This window comes from Bolinopsis microptera, chromosome 5 (genome assembly GCF_026151205.1).
Source record: "Bolinopsis microptera isolate Bmic1 chromosome 5, MBARI_Bmic_1.0, whole genome shotgun sequence".
NCBI lineage: Eukaryota > Metazoa > Ctenophora > Tentaculata > Lobata > Bolinopsidae > Bolinopsis > Bolinopsis microptera.
The window spans coordinates 17911717-17935094 of NC_087076.1; the positions used below are offsets into that span (position 1 = coordinate 17911717).

The window sequence follows — 23378 nt, forward strand, 5'->3', positions numbered from 1 at the left end:
TGGAAATACAGTGAAACAGAGATTTATCCTGCCTAATATACCCAATTCCCATTTTACCATGGCTATTTCTTTTTCCCCGCAAGGACTTAACTTATATAATGTGAACAATCAAAAACCCAATTTACCACAGACCCCAATTTACTGTAGCTGTTTCCTTTCCACTATCAGGGTTTTACTGTACTATGGAATTGCAGTATGTGGAGAAATGGGTAGTAGCTTATGGTCATGAATCTAAAATAGTTGTATCTAAATTAGGTAAAAAATGAAAACCATAATATAATTAGGCTAAAATATCAAATTGAATTGTTTTTAATCAATTTTTGACTTTATAAATGGCATCAAAGTTGTGTGTGATTGAATTCAACGAAAGTGTATTTGACTCACCTACATGTCATAAGCTTGTCGAGTAGAGTAACACCCTGATTAACTGCCACCTGATTTAACACAAAGCCCAATTTATAGCAGCTGTTTCTTTTCTTAACCTGCACATCACAATCATCTTCCTTTACACAAAACCTGGTTAATTTTACTGCACAATATTCTATCCACTAACATTTTACTTATTTTAGTTAGATGATGATGATTTCAAGATGTTGACAGCCGACAAGCCAGTTCAGGTAATTCTGTACAAGTTGATTGTTTTAACCCTCTTGCTGCAGCCTTGCTACCGCTCTTTGTATCTGACGAACTAAACCATTATCTATGTATCTACTGAACAGAAGCATTCCAAATGTGACCGGCCTAATCATGATAAAATTTAGGGTTCACTCAAAATATTAGAACATCTAGGTTACTAAATAAAGGGTACCCTGTCAGTAGTTCGTGTGTACCCTGTCATTCCATCACTTGATGGCATGCAGCAGACCTGATTAACATATCACTGACCACAAGCTGGCCACCTCCTGCAGCTGTTGACAGAGTGGGTCACATCCTTATGCTATATGCAGCTCCTGAATGAGTTAGAACCCTGCAATTTTGAGTTCACCCTGTTTCTTATTCTAAATACAATGCATTAGATTTAAACGTTAAAATGAGCTCAATATGTACCCAATACCCAATCTTGAATAGAAATGAATATGCTACATGAACAGGTTCCTTACGAAGTTTTGCCCCTAAAATTACTAACACAGATTCTGGATCATCATAACACATGGCCTGCGAAGTTTAAAGTTGTTTGATTAAAGCTGAGGCTTCTTGTTTGGATACTTTGCATTTGACGCTTCACGTTGCAAAAATATCAAATCGGTTTCCTGTTACTTAGACTTAGTTCTTTTTTAAGTAATTCGCAATTTAAGTGAGAAATGGCTGGAATGTTAGATAACTGTTCAATATTGAGTGGTAAAATTCAGCTTTTCGGCCACGTTAAAAATACAAAAGAACAGGATGTAGTCACATTCACTCGAGAGTGAACATTTTTATTAATTATTAAGGCATTAACCAAAATTATGATATAAGTATGACTATGTCTAGCATTGATAACTTCATAATTTAAATATTATATATGTGCATGTAGTCTTAGATAATTCGTGTAACAACTCAAACTGAATTTGTACCTAATTTTACTTTGAATATTCTTCATTGCCATGATATTTGCCAAAACTAATCGAAGTTTTTCACAGTTAGACTAATACATTTAAAATACCCTTCTATAATAATCTATCCTTTTAGTTAGGAAACTTAAATTGCCTTCTCGTCTTTTGAAAGGGGTTAAATTGCACTCGAATGTATCAAAACACCGATTTAGTATTGCAATATCAAAGCTTTGATCTGTAAGTTACGGTACAGTTTAAACTATCAGAAGATTGGACCCCGACACTTCCATATAAGGAATAATGACATCCAAGCAATCAAGTGATGCTACACGCTTGCTCTAGGTATGACACCTGGACACTACTTGTGCGGTTACTGGAGTATAAGTAGTGAAACAAAGAATGTAATACGTGCTGTGAGACGTCACGTGACAGACACTATGCTGTGTGACGTCACGTGCTATATTGTGCTGGATTACACAGGATTAAAATTAAATTATATGTCCACTATCTTGAACCGTCATAATTTTACACAATTGGATAAACAAATTATCGAAGTTGGTTTGGAATCAGAGCCAGGATTAGCCTTACGATCTTACGTAGGAATAATTCGCGATGTTCTCGCCAAATTGACAGTAAGATTGTTAAGGTTTCGTGCATTTTTACTACGTTGTCGCATATCTGCGGTGAAAGTATTCCGCTCTTCTGAGCTGCGGAGGAGATACGTGCACACGCATTCGCAATTAACGGCATGGTCTGTGGTCACGTAGTTTGGCGTGGCTTGATACAAATTATTAATTAACATTTTGACAAGCAAGGTTCCATCAATATTTGCAAGCTTGAGCCACAACCCACCATCTGAGTCTGGTTTCTTGATATTTCTTGATTATTTCTTGATTATTTCTTGATAATAATGAAGTACGCCGTAAAATTTGATTTATAGGTACCCAAATATTATGATTCGTGGTTCAAACTGTGTCATCCATATTAAGACGTCTGATTTAAATCCACTAATTCCTGTTAACTTGATAACGGCCTTATCAAAACTGGTAAACTTACCCTTAGTACAGGGTGGGCCAAAAGTCAGTGGGCATACGTTGGCCTTAATAGCTCCGCCGTGTTTTATATTTGAGAGCTGTTGCTTTGCAGATGGCACACTGTACTTACTGGTTCGAGGATTCCGTCGTCAAAATTTGAAAATTCGAATATTTTAGACCACGCCCATTCAATATTAAAACACCTATATTATTTTCTCTGAACATGCTGAACGCCTAATTTTTTCAGAGACGATAGATTATTAAATGTTGCATATGCTATGATCTGAAAACATGAGGCAAAACGGAGGCGTACTTTAGTAATCATTTAAATTGATTACAACATTCCAAACACATGTGCAGTGTACTGATGTTTAACACGTGACTGTTGCAGGTATTGCTGCACGAAGCTGACGCCGGACAACCATGTTTGGTTTGTGGAGATGAGTGTCCCGGACTGGAAATACATTTCTGGAGGTAAAAATCTTAAAATAGCGTAGATTTAACTATATTAGGTTTATTGTATAATCTAGAATGTTCTGATTTCACGCTCTTTATCTTGATCTTGAAAGATCAGTGTCGAACCAGCAGTTTGATCCAACAAAACAATTACTGACGAGTATTCCTTCGTACTGAAATGAAAAATATGATGCCATGAACAAAATGCCGTTACTTGTTTCAGTCTATCTTGTTTGTTATCACACTTTCAATTTTATGGAGCAAGGAATTAATTTTAGTCATACTTATCCTAATAATTTATCTGACGAATCAGTAACTTGGAGTAGTACTTATCCGTCCTTAAAAGGTCGAGTGTAAAGTGTAAGTCATTTTAGTCTTTCAATTTTCACTTCCATTACGCAGACAAAGTCTTATAAGTTTAAAAGCATGTCTTCACTTTTCAGCGTTCAGTGTTGAAACTTATCGTCGTATTTCTTTAACGCTCTTTAGATAAAGAGTACAAAGTAAGGTTTGGTATCTAGTTTTAGTTTTCAGCACTCAAAGAGCTATTTTAGTTTTATTTTGAGTCTCTTATACTGTTTAGTGTGTACCGGGTACCCTCTGTGAAAATGCTGCAATACTTCGTACTTTGAGGGCAAGTGTAGAGATGTCAAGCTGAAAGGAGTGGAAATTAGAATTAACTTTGCAAGAAAATAATGAATAACTTAGTTCTGTTATTAATTAAAAATAGTTCTGTTATTAATTAAAAATTAAATTAAAGATCGTACACGCAAAAATTGGTTCTTAAATAAATGCCATAATGCGGTAATCTGTGCCATAATGCGGTAATCTGTGCCATAATGCTAGGTGATTTCTAGGTAATATTATATTATAGGTTCTTACAAAGATAGTGATTATTTTATAAGGTTTCAATTCCATTTTCTTTTCAGAATATAATTACAACAGTTTACAAATAGAAACGACCGGTTGAGTCAAACAAATGTTTCAATCATGCAAAACCATGATATCATCAGTGACACACTATTTACAACAGTTTATATATTTTATAATTTTAGATATATTACAAAGTTAAAAAACAGATCGTGCTCATTGTTATGCCATTCTATTCTATCCTATTCTATTCTCCGGTAAATTTCAAAATACAAAGTAAATACAAAGTAAAGTCAGTACTCAGTATTATAATAATATGTTGTTGATACCGCAATTCTCCATATTAATCGAATAACACCTACAAACAATTCAAAACATGTCCGGTATGTAAAATGTAGAATTATTACTTACCTAGCAACTTGAAACTTAAGATAATACCCTGGCAATTTAAAGTTGATTGTGGTGTTCCACAGTCAACCTTCCCACTAACTAAACAATACACCATACATTTGAGGGTCACGTGACACACAGTGTGAGGAATGTAAAGTATTTTCTAACAATTCGATTAAAATTAATGCAGGCGTCGGGAATGTCAAGGATGGCAAAAATGATAAGAAATCATCAAGAGTGACCGGTATAGCTTACTTTTTTTGATGATTTTCAATTTATAAAAAAGGATGGAAATCGGCAATAGTTGACAGTTGTTTTTGTTTACATTTTCCCTGCATTCTGGTAAATGCTTCATTAATTATAAGCTTCTAGAAGTCAACACTTTAGTTCAGTAGATTATTCAACTTTTATACACAAGTGCTAGTACTCTGATCACAATTGATTGCAGCTTAATTCCACACCCTCCACAGTCCACAGTGTACATATTACAATAAACCTAAAAGTGTATTACTTGTGTGTGTCTTATACTATCTCAAGCAGCACCACTCTGTTAACCCCCAAAGAACAAAGGAACTACACACTGCTACAACACCCATATTATTACAATCGTTATAATGTAGCCAGCACCCAATCTCAGCTGGGAGGAGTATGACCATATGTTACATTATGTTACTACGTCCCTCGACCTCTCTCTCTCATCATGCATCATTACATTTCCTTTCAAATTTTATCAAATGTGCGCTGTAACACCTTGCTAAGCTGGGTAAGTTCGCCTAGCTGCCCTCCTTATCTGTATAATTTTAAGGGGGTTAAATTTGTTCAGGGAATGAAATTCGGATGGGTCGATTTAGATCATGTACAACTTACAGCTGCATCATCAATTTATTTTAACCAGCTTTAAAATTACGACAATACAAGATATTGTGGGCACCTTGATTAATGATTACTTTGTGTATTTTATTCTTACCTTCTGAAACATGTTATTAAAATATGCACGTGCTACTTAACGCGTGTCACGTGTCCTGGTTTCATTATGTTTGTTGAGTAGGGGTCTCCTGCCTGCAAACATAACAATTGCACACCAGGTCTCAGTATCACGATATTACATAATATAATATGACCATGATCTGATACCACAACAATTTACCCTCAAGTACTGAAGAACCACTTCAGGCCCCCACCCCCACCCCCACTACACCTAGTTCGTACACCCCCCCCCCCCCCCCTCACCCCCACTACACCTAGTTCCTTCACTCCCCCAATGATAAACACCTAACTTATAAGTTATAAACACCTTATAAACACACTTACAAGTTCCTGTATGCAAGGTCTGAGAGGTATTATGCAAGGTCTAGACCCCTGACACGAACAACGTGACCAGTTTTCCTGCTATTACTAGAGGAGTACATGAGAGGTTTTGTAATTCTATTACACCACCATCTGGTTTGTGATAGAGTGTAACATGTACACCAACTCCCGCCGTATAGCGTGGAGAACATTCCAGATTGTATTACATATCTACCGTTAAACTCATTGAAGCAGGAGAATGGGGGAACTCTAAATGGAGGTCCCATCTCAGAGTCAGGTTTTTGTGGGGTAACGTGACGCTGCACTTTGTGGGGTGACGCTGCACACTGTATGTGTTGCTATTGGTAACTGTACTGAGAGAGAGGGAGAGAGCGTTCTATTACTGTTGATAATTATTGCAATTGTCTGCCATTCTTTTTTTAATAAAATTGTAATATTATTTATGATCTCTGGTTAGAGCGCAATTTACCAGCTCGATTGATAAACCGAGTATAACACGTATTATAAACAATGTGCACTGATGTACTGTAGTGTACTCATAACAAACTCATAAAGCTTTATATTAAGCTTATTTATTAATACACTAAGACACTGTAACAGCCTTAATTTCAATAATATCTATAAATAACCTCGATAAAGTTGGCTCTTTTCTTCGTATGGTACGGTATGTACAGATGAAGTGAACCGCAATATTTTAGTCAGAAATATTTTGTTAATTGTTCAAGATATTTGGCAAGTTATTTGACAATTCCTAACAAGCATGTGAATATGCCTTCTGAATTAACACTTAACTCATAAAATGTCCAATTATGAGAATCCGCAAAAGTTTGTCGCGAATTGATAAAAATTTATCCCGGCAAAACTCAATAAAAGCCCGTACTGTTTTTTTTACAAAATATGTTGATTCAATATGGCCGATATTCAATATGACCGATACCTATAACCTAGTTCTACCTGAACATTTGTCATAAGATACATTATTTATCGTCTGCTGAGAATGCTGTAAATGCTCTGCATTACAGAAGTAATACGGGGTAATACGAGCTTGTCATAATGTACTGTCCCCTAATGAGGATATCTGTCCAACATCTGTCAGACTGCCATGTTATTACCTCAGTAAGGGTCGTGAGAACCACCTTGGTACTCACCTTTCACTCTACCTCATGTTATGCAGATCATATCGTGAAATTTCCAGTGTAACCCGGCCCCATACCTTATGCGGAGGAATGTACATTATACATTTTTGTGCACATAGTTGCATTTTGTACATACCTCTTAAATTTGATACACTTTAAAGATCGGTATCAGCTGCACTGCAGCACAATGACATCTTTACAGGAAACTGTGAAACATCTCACAAAAGAAACCACTGTTAATTGTTATCTGACAATCGCAGTAATTAATAATTATAATTAGTAGTAATGTAGCTAGTCTATTGTAGTGCTGATAATACATGTGATACTGGGCAGTGGGCACAGCCCTAATTATTAGAGTCACGATGAAGTTGTGTGTGTGTGTGTGTGTGTGTGTGTGTGTGTGTGTGTCAGTGCTGATTGTTATAAACTTCAAATCCCTCGAATGTGTGACAGTGAGCTGACTATAACCTCAAATGTGTGACAGTGAGCTGACTAAAACCTCAAATGTGTGACAGTGAGCTGAGTATAACCTCAAATGTGTGACATTGAGCTGACTATAACCTCAAACGTGTGACAGTGAGCTGACTATAACCTCAAATGTGTGACAGTGAGCTGACTATAACTTCAAATGTGTGACAGTGAGCTGACTATAACCTCAAATGTGTGACAGTGAGCTGACTATAACCTCAAATGTGTGACAGTGAGCTGACTATAACCTCAAATGTGTGACAGTGAGCTGACTATAACTTCAAATGTGTGACAGTGAGCTGACTATAACCTCAAATGTGTGATAGTGAGCTGACTATAACCTCAAATGTGTGACAGTGAGCTGACTATAACCTCAAATGTGTGACAGTGAGCTGACTATAACTTCAAATGTGTGACAGTGAGCTGACTATAACCTCAAATGTGTGACAGTGAACCTGACTATAACCTCAAATGTGTGACAGTGAGCTGACTATAACCTCAAATGTGTGACAGTGAGCTGACTATAACCTCAAATGTGTGACAGTGAGCTGACTATAACCTCAAATGTGTGACAGTGAGCTGACTATAACTTGTCAGAACTCAACTCTCATGAGAGTTACTGCTGCAGTTAGACGTTTGTATAATACCATATTGTAAGAGCTACTCAACACTACTCTACACTCTGTTATAATATCATACTATGTAAATTTAAATTAGACTTTATGTAATTTTATATTACATTATATTACAGAACCAAGTTCTCCTTATTTTACTACTCTACAACTTGACCGTATAATTGTTGGAATAAACTATTTCAGAGACAATGTTTTACATTTTAAGGTTGATTATTGAATAATTGTATTGAAAGAATAGAAAGGGTTAAGTTGATTTAATAGATGTTTTGCGTCACGATATCTTGGTGAAGGTATAACATGTATAACTTGTATAAAGGTGCGCGCATCTACAGGTCATGAGAAAGCATTGGTGTGTTAATTTATTTTACTGCATTACCTTTACAAGGATAATTAAGTTAGGGGGATGGTGACAGATCTAGAGCAACTATTAACCCGAGTAACTTCTTGGGTTCTTACAATTTAGGGAGTCTTACATTTAGCAATCTACTAAATTTACAGATTCTATCAAATACTGGTCATGTTAAGTGAAGGTAAGTTCTGACAGATTAGTAATACAACCTTACAGTTTGAGGGGAGTGAGGTTTGCAGCATTGATGAGTGGAGAATGTAAAGTTTTTATGGAAAAGGTTTATAGGCGTGGTTTGTACACTGGATAATCTCGTTGGTTCAGCGGAATATGTCAAAATATGTATGATAACAAGATAAGATATATGTTAAACATTTTCATACTCCTTTTAAACATTCTAAACACATTCCAGTGTGAAACATTTTGATTTCATGAGATCCGTTGAGGAGGATGATTGTTTTCGTTCTAAGAACAAATTTAAAGATATGAGCGGGAGATTGATAGTTCTATCTTGAGGGAAATGTCTCAATTTAAACTGTGGCTTGTTTAGACCAATCTGTTCCTAAAAGCTTGAAAAGTAAATACCACGACTAAAGGAAATCCGAATTTAAATTTCAGCGACTCGTTGGAATGTGTTTCTAGACCGCATAAAATAATTTCATTATGATTTTCCTTTGTTTATAATACGATCAACAATAATTATAAATTTAACAATTAGACAAAACAAGTGGTTGAAAGTCATTGTTAAAAACACTTAAAAGTTGTGAAATTAGTTTGTTTATGCGATAAATTACACACGCCACCTGATTATGATTATTTCACTGCCAAAACATAAAACATAGATATTGTTTACAATCCACTGTTAGTGTACACATGCGGACGAGATTCAGGTTCTTTTGGTAGGCCCTGTAGCGGAAAGCCCCCTTCTCATTTAACCCTCAATCTCCGATCATTCGGCAGAGTGGACCGTGAGGGTTGCAGAGAGCATTAGATACTTCATTTAAAGCGCGTGAACAAAGCGACATTTAGTTACCACATGGAAATACGAGTAACCGTACCTTGTGTATTGTAATAGTACGGTATATCAGTGGAATGTTAGTGCCCTTGATGGGTACGAATGAGCATTTCTCGCTGACTTAGTGGCATGTGGCAGCAGCTGCAGGCTTGCAGAATTTGCTTCTTAAACAGTCCTCAGATGGTGTACTCGACCTTTTTAGACTTAATAGTGGACTCAAGTTTCGGTTCTATTTTTAAAGTTCTAACGTTTTCAAATGAATTCGTTTTCTAAACGTGTCCATTTTTCAGGAAGATCTGTATAAACTGTAAATGTGCAGCGTCTGATCACCAGGCTCCTCCGACACTGCAACCCATAGATCAGGTACATTTTCATTAGATCACGTGGTGCAAATTATTTTAATTAGATTAAACGTATATCAGATTTAATTTAAAGATATTACTCGAGTAGGTCAGATCTGAGATCTGATACATTGAGCTGCTTCAGAAAACCAAATTAGGGCAAGTGGAACATATACTTTTCAAGAAATCACTACCTGGGATTGGTTTATTTACTTGTACTTGGGACTGAATTTAAGTTTAACTTGAGTAGTTAACTTCCTTGGCTGTCAGCTACAGTAATTGAAAACCAAGAGCTCCCAAAGAGCATCATTTGAAATTTACTTATAATTATTAATGTAGTAAGATGTATCGATAACATGTATGGTTTGGAGCAAGTGACTGTGAAGTCAGTCACATGTCAATATTTTTATAAGCAACGACAATTTCGATTAAAGCAATCACATATTTTACTCTGCTTCTCGTATTTTGTATACTATCAGTTCATTGTATGTTTTACTTTCTTATCACTTATGCTCCAAGTTAGGTTTAACATAAGAATCATGCTCTACTCGCTACATGTAAATCAATTATCTTAACTTGTGTTTTGTATCTGTGATCGCGTTTTATGATTTTAAAACCTTTAGTTTTAACCGATGTATACTTCTGGGATAGTGTGACCTGTTAGATTCGAGTCTTTTAACAGGTTCAATAAGTTTAGTAACTGATCGTATTTGCGCAGGTAAAACGAGGGAAGCAACTTGAGGACAATATCAGAGCGCAGTTCGAATGCGGGAACTACAGCTGGATCCCTGAGGGCCTGTCGCCGGTTCTGGTACGTTCTGAATGTTAAGTTTTGTGGCAAATGCCTGGAATAGTTTGCATTACATCTTTCATAGACTAGAACAAGAGTTAAGTTTTGTTAAGTCTGCTTGTTAGACAAATTCAGTGTTATTCAGTGACATTTACAAAATCAATCCTCGTAGAAAATTCTAGATCTATTGAATTGAAAAAAGTGGTATGTGGTCGTTCAAAAATGAATGTTTGTCTAGAACTAGCTTATCAGATTGTTATGGTCTAAACAAAAACCAAAGTCTCTAAAAAAACTGGTGGCCATTTCTTTGTAGAATGTAGTAATTATTTATATGTTTTAAAATGTTATTTTATGTTGTCCATGTGATAACAAAAATCTAAACAATACAGTGGTTTGTTAGAGACCACAAATAACTAGAACAACAAATCGTATGAAGAACAAATACGAAATAAACAATAATTAGACAGTGAAAATAGTCTAAAATATGTCTCATGAAGCTTATCATTAGTTTATTATTAGCTTATTGGTTTCTTGGTTCACACACTACCTGAAGGAGTCTACTTTCAATATATTATCTGAGTTTTGTTTCCAAACACCCCCTACTTCAACAATCAAACATCGTGCCAGTCAACACATTACCATGCAGTGTAACAGCTTCACTTGCTTGTAAATCACCCACTTACCACTTAAATCACCCACTTACCACTCAAATCACCCACTTACCACTTAAATCACCCACTTACCACTCACTTATCCATTTTGTAAACGTTATCTGGCCACCTTGTTCTCTTCACATATATAATGTAAGTTGGATTGATATTTCTCTACAATATAATACATGTCAGGTCTAATGAAAATAACGTGCATGTTTGAGTGTGGAGATTTCTCACAGTGGTCACTACACACACACACACACGGGCTGTGCCCTCGGGGGCAGGAAGTGAGGGGGTTTAAATAGGGTGAGGTGTGATTTGAGGTGTGATTAGGTGTGATTTGAGGTGTGATTAGGTCAGATTGTACAAATGTTGTGACATGCAGTGTGTAGTCGGATTGTTCTCTCTATATTACTGTGTTTACCCTTGACGTGTTGTAATTTACTTATATGTCATTACATATTCACCGCTACTTAGTAGTGACGTTATGATGCATTGCATCTGGACAAGGAAAAAATGAGAAAAATGGTAAGGAACCAGCGTGCCTTTTTGCCATTTAAATAGTGAAGTCAGTGTTGCAGTTTAAACGTTAATACCTGACATTTGGCAGAAGTCACTTAATTACTGTGATGAGCTTACTCTACAACTGATTAGAGATGATAATTAATTTGTTGCTACGGTTACGCTTCTACGTGATGTACGTGTTATTGATGTAGCTGGTGCCAATATTGGAGCCTGTGTGTCAGTGTGTTTTACACACGGTGCACTCTAAACAGACCCTGTACTTCCGTGCCACTGTGCGGATGTTGTATTATATGTAGTTTGGTCTCATTGTTAACCATATATGGTCATGTCCCAGTGCTTCAAACGGGAGGAGGTAATCAGAGTGCCCCGATGTACCTTTAATACCCGACATCGCCGGTTGTAAATGTAGAAGGTTACATCAGCTTATTAAGATTGTCTCATGTTTCAATAATTTGGGATTCAACTCATTTAGGATCACCTTCCTTGTTGTTGCGCACTCACAAATTAGAGGTTATGATCCTTTATATGTCTGACGTAACTCAGTTAGAACCAAAAGTAAATCTACTGTGGGAATTATTATACGTCATAGTTAGTAACCTGGGTGTGACGTTGTTGTAACTTGGGGAGACGTTTAGCGTCATCTGGGACAAAATGAACAACTAGTGCTTATCCTGTGATGGGAAATATACGATCATATTCTCGACAATTAAATATATTCGACGATATTTCCTAGAAAGTAAAGGTGTTGCCCATTTATCCCGGAACTAACGTGGTAACCACTCTGTTCCCTCGCTCTTTGTAGGTGGCCCGGTTACTTGAATAATTTAATATATTCAATGTGGAGAAATGCGAATCATCCTTTTACTCATTACGTAATTTGCACAGAAATATGTAACTCGCGAGTTAGGGAACTTAAATGTAATGTCGTTTATGATCAAAATTATAATGAAAGTTCAAGAATAATAAACCATCAATTTACAGCCACTATCCAAGCACGAATAAGAATCAGATTGAAAAAAAACCAAATCCCTTTTTTTTAAATGATGTTGATTGGGATCGTTCACAAAATATAACATCACGTAAGCCAGATTTTGACACATAGTTATTGTGTAGAAAATATAAGCATTTCCAAGACCCTTCTCCCTAGGCTGGGTAACGTAACATGTGACACTTGCCACATGACATTAATATCTGATACTCACTCTGATACACAACTCCGATCTAAAATGATATTTTGTTCAATAGTACCTTAACATATTCAAATCTTATTATTTAGACACCGTCACATATTATGAAGCCCTCGAGTGGGGCGTGCTTTAAAAGTATAAAGATAGTGACTAAAAGCACACACATGCTGAGATGTGTGTAAGCGCTTGACGTACATGCTTAAGAAAATGTCTTGGGTTTATTTATTATTGAACTCATCCCTTTGCTTTGAAGGATGAATAATTTGCAGGTCCGCATAAATCTTTCATATGTGGGGCCATGCATGGCACTCAGAAATTTCAACAAGCATGGATTAACTAAGTGCCGCTCATGTCTGGAACACGCGATGGGATATTTTATTTATTTTGTGACGCGCGTGCGCTGTTTTTGACGCGCGTTTTTCAAAACTGTGCTGCCGCCGCGCGCACATGTGCACTTGCCATTAATTCGTTCGTCTATTGTTTAAACTTTAACAACGTTCACATCACAATAGTCTCGTTTGTGTGCACACAATAGTAATTCCGAATAAAAACTGATTATAGCTTTATTTCACTGAATGTTAAGTGCTACCAACTCCTATGGTATAAAGTTTCAGGATTTAATTAGAGTTGTTTGTGAGCTCGCACAATCTCTTAACAACTGTCGAGTTTATCTTCGTGGGCTACTGCACAGCGAACAACACTCAATGACGAAAAACAAAATAAGAAAAAATACTTTGTGATTGCTCACTTTTTTTAAAGAAGCCGCAATAACTCAAATAATACGAGAAAGTCCTCCTTCGACGCTGTGTTTGTTGATGGTTCTATTTCAAATCAAGTTATTCTTCTGACGTATGCTAGCCTGATTAGAATGCCTATCTTGGAATATATATATTTTACTATCTGTATTGATATATTATACTATAGTTATGTTGTTATGTTGTGTAAGTCTGTGGTGTAGTAGCAAGAAGGTATCGTATACATTTTAGTTTGTTCTCTTGATTATTTATTAATGATTTAAATTCTACATTTTATGTAGGGTTGCTAATACAGCTTTGTACACTATTTAACCCCCAGGTAGAAGAGTACATGAAACAGCTGCCCCCAGAACAGCGTCCCTTAGTAGGCAGTGTGGGAGAACAATACAGACGTAAACTACTGATGACACAGCTCCCAGTTCACGACCACACTCCCAAGTAAGCGAAGTTATTTAACTTTCGTTCAAGAAATACCTTATTAGGAGAAACCTGGAGCAGTGGCGTAACAAAGGGCACCGCAGACTGCGCTATGTGGGGGGGGGGGGGGCAATGGTAACGTTATCATTTTTCGCTTACTTTTACCATCCGTCATGGGTGTTAGGTGAAACTTTCTCAAAGATTTATGATGCATATAACAAAAAAATATTGAATAATTTTACCATGCGACTAAGGAACTACGAACTGCTTTTATCCCTTTTTAGCGGGGTTGGCATAAGCCATGAGAATAATTCATTTTGTCAAAAAAATTCCAAAAAATCCCCATTCAGACTGATTCAATCAATTTTCGCTTTCTCTTACCAACCTTTATGCATCTTTGTCTGGTGAAATTCCTCAAATATTTGGTTCTAAACCGGAGAGTTTTACCGTGCGACTAAAGAACTGTGAACTGCTTTTATCCCTTTTTTGTTGGCATCAACTATGAGAATGATATATGTTGTCAACAAAATTTTTCTAAAATCCCTTGCTTCGAACCATTATGCTTTTTTACAAGCGCCTTATAAATCATAGCCTAGAAGTTCTAGTCAAGTTTGAATTTAAAAATCCTCTTCCATTGTTTAATTATTATTATTAATAGTTAATAGTTAATAGTACTATGTTTACAGTATGCACTGAAGGGGTATCCTAGGAAGTTTCTTGAACTTTTAACTGGTACCCCTCCTCATTTAACCCTCAATTAAGTTTCCTATCATTCGGCTGAGTCGACCGAGGAGATCGCATAGATCCAATGGATCCTTAGCTACTCCCTAGACTAGGGAGACATTGTTAATGTTCTCTGACATTTCTACCACTTTCCCAGTGAAGGGTTGTGCGGTGCACAAGCAGAAGAGTTAACTGAGTTTAGCAGACTGAGATATGAGATGAGTCACGGGGTCGGTACTGTCAGGACCATCACCAATCAAGAAGCCGACATGTTTGACTGCAGAACCGTGAGTAAAAATCACTTATAATTTACGTCATTCTGATGAATTTTGATAAGTTGTATTTTTCTATTCTGATGAGTTTCGAAAGATCTCACAGAAAGAGTTTTTAGGTGATTACCGGGTAGTCTTTACCAAGAAACAATTAAAACATACACCAAACTAACAATTCCTTCCTCCCTCAGTGTCAGTCCCCATTATGCGCAGACCAACTGGGCGTCTTCACAGAAAGAGCAGGCTCTGCTTGTATTTGGTGTGTGGGGTGTTTCAAGTGTGACGTTTGTCAGGAACCTCTGGTAGATCTCCACTATTTCTACAAGGATGGTGAACTGTTTTGTGGTCGACACCACGCCGAGCTGTTAAAACCACGCTGTAATGCTTGTGATGAGGTAAGGAATGTTTTCAGTTGTCATGGTTAGTGGATTATAAACATGAGCAGTGGATTATGACATTATGAGGTCATCCAACATCATTTATTTCGACAGAAGTTTCTGGAGTTACCAAATAAATTTATGTTCCTCTAACTTGAACTCCATCAGCTAATCCTGGCAAAAGAGTACACGTTAGCAGAGGACAGAAACTGGCACATAGATCACTTCTGTTGTTGGGAGTGCGACTCTCCGCTTGGGGGACAGCGCTATGTTACCAGAGACGATCATCCCTTCTGTATTCTATGTTACGAGGAGCTGTTTGCTCGTGAGTATGCTCATCATATTACCGAATATTACTTTATAATATACATCATTCAACTCTACAGACAAACACCGAACTCCTAGCCAGCTAATTAAATCCTGAGCCCAATTTAAACCGGACCAGTTAGATTGCTGACTGTCTAGTTGATTGCGTATGTAATTCATTCTGGACCAGCCTGTTGTCTACCATCATACTGGTACTTGTAACTTATTACAAGTTTAAATTCCATTTTAAATTCCATGTGAAATTCTGCGATGAGATTCCATGTGGGATTTCATGTAGACCTGGGTCTTCTTGCAGCCTGCAGCCTGCCCCGACACATTGCTTGCACTATTTCCATTTGCTAACTGTTGGAATAGTTCAGAGTTTGAATATTACCACCAAGTGAAGTGTCAGCTTAACAGCCCAGTAACCAAGTACTGCAGATCTACTGCAGAGTGGATGTGCTGAGTATAGTTCTGTATTCGACGAATGTGGCGCCGTCTGCCTCTCTAATTACAAAAAGAAGCTATTGTACACTCGTGTATAATTGCACTCATCTGTACTCTGCGTGCGTGGGAGAGAGCTTGGGGGGCTCTGAGTATAATTATTTGATATATCATTACTCCTGATTTAACATGAGTTGTACACTCAGCCGCAGTGTGGAATTGTTGCGGTTTGTGGTAGGAGATCTTTGTAACTGGTTAGTCGTAAGTTGTTACTAGTAGTAACGACAGTATTACTAGTCGTAACGACAGTGTTACATGCAATCCATTTCCATATTGTACACTAGCTCAGATAGCGGTTTAGCTCCTGTCCTTAGCCTCCTTAGTTCTTCTAGTGTGGTTAACTCTTACTTAACTGCTGCTATCGGTCTAGTCTATATACTCCGCATCACTATCAGTGTAGTTGCTATTGGATAGTTCTAAACAAGTAAGGGCTGTATAGTAAAGGCTCACTTTAATCTATGTGCTCTACATTACAGCCCATACATAATTTCTAGCCGTATATTAGACGTCAACCTGTGGCCAGAGAGAGAGAGAGAGAGAGCTGGGTTGCCGCCCTAGTTAGCTCTTACTTTAGTTTTAGTTAATTAGCTGAACTACATTTCAAGAGAGATCTCTAAATCTAATCGGTAGTTCCGGTATTGAGGGTTTTGCGGGATCTTAAGCGAGCGGCTAGCCTGTCTTTTGTGCTTACATTTCTTTGTGATCTTGGTGTACTTTTAACTTTGTTCAGCTGCTCAGGTTGTATTCAGAACCCTTTGAGTTTGGATATTTAGATTTATATACGTTAATATTATAACAATTAGGCAGTCAAACTCGGCATATTATATTTTCTAAAGTAAACAGTGTGTATTGAAACGTCTCATTTTCCTGAATTCTTGACGCCGTCTGGAGTTTACGTTGCTTTATCCGTTGTAGCAAATGAACATCTTAGCCATCTGGATCATTGCTTTTATTTGCTTCATGAAGTCGTCAGTCTTTGAATCCTCGGTTTCAGCACCAAAGCTGAACGTCTGAGGGCAGATAAACTGTTTTACCCAGTTGAGAATTACCGTGAAGAAATCTGGGTCAATACCCCTCTCGTTTACCTCCAGGGCAAAGGACAGGGTCAGAAGAAAGGAGGCAATAAAAACTATTCTGAAAACCATTTTGAGTGAGCGACAACAAAGAAGTGCTCGCAGTTTGATTCTGTTCGCGGTTTTGTCCTGTGTTGCTCAATCATGAATCAGGACTTGATACTTTTTACACCTCTATACGATGTTTTTAGTCAGATATTTAATATAGATGTGCGATATTGGGAATAATAGAATAGAAAGGCAATACACGTTTTAACCAATGATAGACCGCCCAATTTGACGATAAAAACGTTTATTTCAAGGCTGTACCTGAAATACAAAGGGAATCTAACATTTCATTCTCAGCACCGTGCAAAAAATGTGCCCTACCCATTGGACTAGACAGTGCTCACATGGTACACAGAGAATACCACTGGCACGCAACTGAGTCCTGTTTCTTCTGCGAGAATTGCCAGGTTATTATAAAACTTAGTAAAAGCTGGAGATTTTGTAATTAAACTATTCGCCACGATTCTAACAACTGCTATGAACTTTACCTTAACTTAATTCTCCTCAGGTCTCCTTGATAGCCTCCCCCTTCCTCTTCAAGTTTGAGGAGATATTCTGCTCTTCCACCTGCGCTCAGCAGTACTCAGTATCCCAGCTGAGCGACGAGCCACCCGAAAAACACCCTCAGATAGAGATTGTAGAGGACAACCCTGTGGACAGGTTAGTGGCTCTTGTGTTCGTGCTTGTGTTCGTGCTTCTGTTTGTGTTGTCCCCAATATTGTATTGAGAAATGATTCGACTCAGTTGTGAGTATAAACACACCTGGTACCCCGTACCCGCAAGTAGCTGATTCTTAGAGCCCTGTTGAACGTTATATTTGGAACCCTGTAGTGTGCAGTGCGGATTATATGTATTAGGTACGCTACTTTTAGGACCGCATTGAAATTGAGAAATTTCTGAAACCATTATTGGACCCTCAAGTTATATAGTTCCCTGATTTCACACCATTAAAACGGGATTAAAACATTGAGGCAACTAGTCATGAGTATCATTCATTACATTGAATACCAAATCAATTGTCACCGTTTCTGCCTGTTTAATCAGATTGACCCGGTGAATAAATCCATTTAGCTGTGACCGGTCACCCAAACCATCATGAACCCAAAGAAATAACGGTGGAAGTTGGGTTTAGTTCCCCGCGTGTATAAGACATGTTAACTAAGAAATAGATATTGAGTTAGCTCCGTCATTTGATCAGGCCCCCCTCTCTCACTCTCTCTCTCTCTCATTATACACTCTCCCACCTGCTGTTACATGGTCCTGCTGGAGTAGTATTCCTTGTAGTTCTAGTTACTGTAGTGCCCAATTTAGAGGTGTTTTCTGCTCTTTTGTAATATTACTTTTAGAATATTCTCGAATGTAAAGGTAGCGTCGCAATTCCCCGGTAATCCCACTTAACTAATCCAAATCGATTTTGACTTTACCGCCGGATTTCATTTACTCCTGAAAGTGTTAATATACTTATAGATTCCTAAACTATGTCATTTAACTTTTGTTTGTAGCTATAAATTTATTAAACCTTTCCATATAGCTACAAATTTACTTGTTTATTCTGCTCGCAATATTGAAATTAGCAAATTCATCAGAAGCAGAGTTCAGAGCATACTGAGAAAAGAGTCGACTCCTTCACCTCCCAAAGAGAACGGATTGCAGCACAAGAAAGTAATGTTTGACGTGTCACGGGATCAGGAGCTGGAGCACGAACTGGAGTACGAACTTGAACAAGATTTGGAGTATATCACTTCAGAGATCACGCGGACTCAATCAGAGGAAGAGTTTGAGTACTTGGAGAAATCTCTCATTGAACACCGTGAGTCTTTTGTTTGGATCTAGTGCTATTAAAGCTTACTCTCAGGAGTAAAACACGCTGTACACGTCATACATGTGTACAATTCTCCAATTGCTTGAAAGCCGCAGTTCTCTCGTGTAGCTAGCTTATGAGAGTGTAATTGTGGGCCCATTAACTCAATTAAGTACTTAACTCGCCGATATTAGGTGTGGACTTGCCGAGCCGCCCTTCTTTGCAGCTTTACTGTTCCTGTGCTCAACTATTACTTTTATATGCTACAAGATAGTCTCGTGTAGTTTAAATAATCGGTAACTGTACCGTATTGGAATTGTTTTCTATAGGATTATCAGTTTTTAAAACACCCCTGTGATTTGTAATATTTAATCATTCTCCAGATGTTGTAGAAGAACAGTGTGGAGACTGCAACGAGTCCCTTCTTGAAGAAAACCCTGCTGAAAAGGAGTCTCCAATTTCAGTCTCCTCATTCTCTGAATCACCAATGAGTGAACCTGAACATTCGGAATTATTTACAGTTGACATAGATATTATGGAAGCGGATGTCGTAAAACCAGAGGTTACCGAAGTAGTAATAGACATAACGGAAGAAAATGTGGCTAAACCAGAGGTTACCGAACTAGAAATCAGTTTGCCAGATACGGAAGATGGACATGCTGAGGAAGATGTAGATTTTATGGTAACCGATCAAACTGGACAGATCGATAGTCAGGAAGATGTTGATGAATCAGATATCTCTGACAATGAGCCTAGTATTGATAAAGTTGAGAATAAAGGCAATGAATCAAAGCTAGATATTTTGGAAAATGATACATCCTATGAGGAGATCATGTTACAAGTAGAGAATATGATAAGCCCAGAAGAAGTTTCGATAGAAGAACATACTGAGCCTGCAAAACAAGAGGAAAATGAAGACGAGCAAGAGCAAGAGCGAGAGCAAGAGGAGGAACAGCCTCTCACGCCCCAGAAATTGCCTCTTACACCAGAGATTGTTGTAACTGACCCGCAGTTCTCAAGTAACGGGGTAGAAGAAACAACAGAGGAGCAAAATCAGTCTGAGGAGCATGTTAGCGTGTCTTCAGAGGCTGAAACAGACATTTCAATGGAAGTAAATGTGGATGTGTCACTGTCAGCGGAGGTGGAATCTGTGGAATTGGAGGAGAGGCCAGAGGTTGGAGAGGAGAGTGTTGAGACTCCTGAGGAGAAGGAGAACCATCCACTTAGGAACAGGACTCATAGTGACAATGGTCAGTTTACAAGATGTGCTACTCACATTTTGTTTAATTTGCAATGCTCTGATTTCCCATCATTATATATGTTTTTACAACAGCTTGACACTCTATATTTGGCATACTCGTAATCATGGTATGCTCGTGGTTCTATATCCAATATTCTTGAACGGATTCGCTCAATAAGTTAAAATTTCAGACCTAGACCTGAAACCGCCCAGAAAACCTGCTCGGAACAAACTGTCCTCTGCCTCCTTCAACAGAGTGCTAAGGAAGATAGACCACACCAGTAACAATACCATGTTCCTGGATAGACCTGGTAAACGTCTCAAGAACAGACCGAGAAGTATGAGCAGTCTTAATTCCCACAACAAGGTATGTCATAGTCATTAAGTTCCGGCGTTATGTACGTACAAATTGTTGGTTGAGACATTGTGACTCTGTCAGTGAGTGTTATTCAAAATATTCAAAATTCTAATTGATAGAGAATATAGCCGTGATAGACTGATTAAAGGCATTAAACGTTGTCTGAGGAAATATGATAACGTTTTCAGGAAGTTCGGTATTCTAGATGACCGTAACATTATTAAAGAACTCCCCTGATATCTTTTGATTTATTGAAACACGGGTACTAACTCTGCTAAACTGAACAAATTCTGAAACTTAGGTGAATAAGTGTACAACGTGCTAAACCGAAGTTCAGACTGACCAGTGAAAATGGGCGAGCGTACCAAGTGTCATTTTAATTAGAAGTTTTAGTCAGTGATTTATTATTGAAGCTTGTAATTACAATATCTAATGCTCCTATAAATACTTTAATTAATTGTTTGTCCCGTTATTCTTTTTCCTTCCTCTTTTCCTTGTCATCCCCTTTAGTTTTAAGATTCTTGCTATAAATGGCTACAGCTAACACTATTAATGCTAAGTACCAAACAACAAGTGGGAGGTGGATCGTTGGTACCATTAAATCGATTTAACACCGCAATTCCAGTCGCAAGCCTGGGACCACTACTAGCATAGTCACAACATCTACAAAGCTGCCATATAGCCTGACTGACAATTTTCTCGACTGACTGACAATGTTTCTTTTTTTTTCCCCCATTTAGAATACAAAGATTAGTACATTTTAGCTTATGATTAATATTATATTTTTACCTATAGTTTACTTAGATTTTGTATGTCAATATTTAGATTTATTTCACAAAATAATTAATCTGGTTATTAGCAGATTATCGGAAATAAAACTGTAACGTTGTTGTTAACTTCAGCCACAGAACACTCTGGAGCAAAAAGAGAATCTAGTGAGTATGTACGCACTAGCGCCCGACATTGCTGACATGGTTGCGAGCGTATATCAGAACCAGAACTCTATTAGCACCACCACACAAGTCGTCCCGGAGCGGGACGAGAACAGAACCTTGGGAGCGTCTCCAGTATCTTGTGCCACGGGGACACCCAGGACAGGAATCAGGAGGAACCCTAGTTACGAGGCTGCGGAGTTCGTGATGCACGATGTAGAGAGCGAGGGAGAAGACGATGAAGAAGGGAACGTAGAGCCTAAACAAACCAGCTTACTTCCTGACGGTCAGGAACATCTCAATTCTTTCTATTTCTTGTTAAAACTGTCAGTTTTTAAAACAGTTAAATCATTAAAGTTCTACATCCCAAATATGTCCTAATAAAATAAGTAAATCATTCAATTTTTCAGAGTCTAATCCGGAGGCGACAGAAAGTGAACCACTACCCACCAAATCCCCTAAGAAGGGGATCAAACAGCGGCTTAGCTTCAAGAAGAAGAGAGACAAGGGGAACACTCCCCAGAAGGCGAACACTCCTCAGAAGGCGAACACTCCTCAGAAAGCTAATCTTAAAAGCCTGCCTCCAGAGACAGAGAAAAAGCGGACGAAGAAACAATGTGTTGTGATGTAGTCATACGAGATCATGCTGAGTAACTCAGCTTGTAAATATCATGGTCACTTTTCGGTTTGTTGATGGGTGGATTTTGGGTTTTAAATCTGAAGGATTTAAAGGATTTGAGCCTTAATATACTGAATACTTCATTCAGTCATTTTTCTCCATTACAAGTACACAGGAAACATCCGCTTTGCTCCACAATTGCATTGCAAGGAATTTGTGGTCCGAAAAAGTGTAACAGCCAAACAACGGATCGATCACGATGAAATTCGCTTCCTTAATTTTTGACGATTTAATAATATTTTGCTGTTTATAATATTATGGAATAATGTTATAATTTTCCGTTATGATTGTCAGAAAATTACACTTGATTTTTCACGATTATTTAAATTATTGTATCAGAAAGCTTTCAATAAATTAATATAAATTAATATTTTTTGTGGCGAACGCAATTGGTGTGATGTTTAATTTGTAGCTAGAACAGAGATGTTGTTCTTAAATTACTTGATATTAACGACCCTACTGATTATGTACGTACCATTATATCAATTTTGGCTAGTTTCCGAGCAATTACGTAACTCATCGCACGACATTTTAATTGGTTATCTTTTGAAAACGTACCTTTTACGCACGTTTAAAACATAAAAGTTTGATTTTACCAACTCTTATGTAGACTCTAATTTTGCCGAATGATAGATTTTTTGATGTTCTGGACCGGTAAAAATAAGATTGTTCTACCGTATTGTCAGCTAGCTCACCATTTTGTATAATAAAGTTTTTAAATCAAAACTCATTCACAAAATGTTTAATTTGACCGAAAACACCAACATCGTGGGAAATGCAGAAAGCCTAATTTACTTTTAAAATATTAATGTCTGCTGAACAGACTCCATTAAACTACGATTTCTTGAATTGACATTTGACTTTCCTCGTCACCGACTATCATGGTTGTGAATCAAGCATCACAAGGATTTAATAGCAATAATGTGCAGACCCAGTGTACAGTGATTATCATTGAGATTTGGTTCTGTCCGCCAGCTTCACAGCTTAAACAGACTAGATTTCTTTTGCCAGAGTGTTCTGTGAGGGTTGAAGAGTCAGGAAGCTCCAGAAATGGAGCCTCTATGGTGGACAGGGACGTCATTTTAGGTTTACAACCTACCAGGACGCGTGCCGAGTTGGATATAGGGAACAGATATTATACGAGTATCACCCGTTAAGGACGTCAGTGGCCGGCGAGATCCAGTACGCACGTACGGGTTTGAACAAC

General features: G+C 37.7%; 1 protein-coding gene across 2 annotated transcripts; it reads left to right on the top strand.

The window, feature by feature from the left end:
- The first annotated feature begins 562 nt into the window (after nucleotides 1–562).
- On the top strand, nucleotides 563–22911 carry LOC134814756 (titin-like). Of its 2 annotated transcripts, XM_063822961.1 has the most exons (15): nucleotides 563–617; nucleotides 2958–3040; nucleotides 9481–9553; nucleotides 10250–10342; nucleotides 13761–13879; nucleotides 14739–14868; nucleotides 15045–15248; nucleotides 15399–15555; nucleotides 17459–17568; nucleotides 17670–17821; nucleotides 18748–18971; nucleotides 19346–20212; nucleotides 20394–20569; nucleotides 21463–21778; nucleotides 21903–22911. In XM_063822961.1, the coding sequence occupies exons 1-15, from the start codon at nucleotides 591–593 to the stop codon at nucleotides 22121–22123; spliced, it is 2952 nt and encodes a 983-aa protein (XP_063679031.1). In that variant the 5' UTR covers nucleotides 563–590; the 3' UTR covers nucleotides 22124–22911. The 2 variants fall into 2 exon arrangements, with proteins under 2 accessions (XP_063679031.1, XP_063679032.1); XM_063822962.1 differs by lacking the exons at nucleotides 563–617; nucleotides 2958–3040; nucleotides 9481–9553; nucleotides 10250–10342 and adding an exon at nucleotides 13595–13654 and having other exon boundaries at nucleotides 21903–22905.
- The last annotated feature ends 467 nt before the right edge of the window (nucleotides 22912–23378 follow it).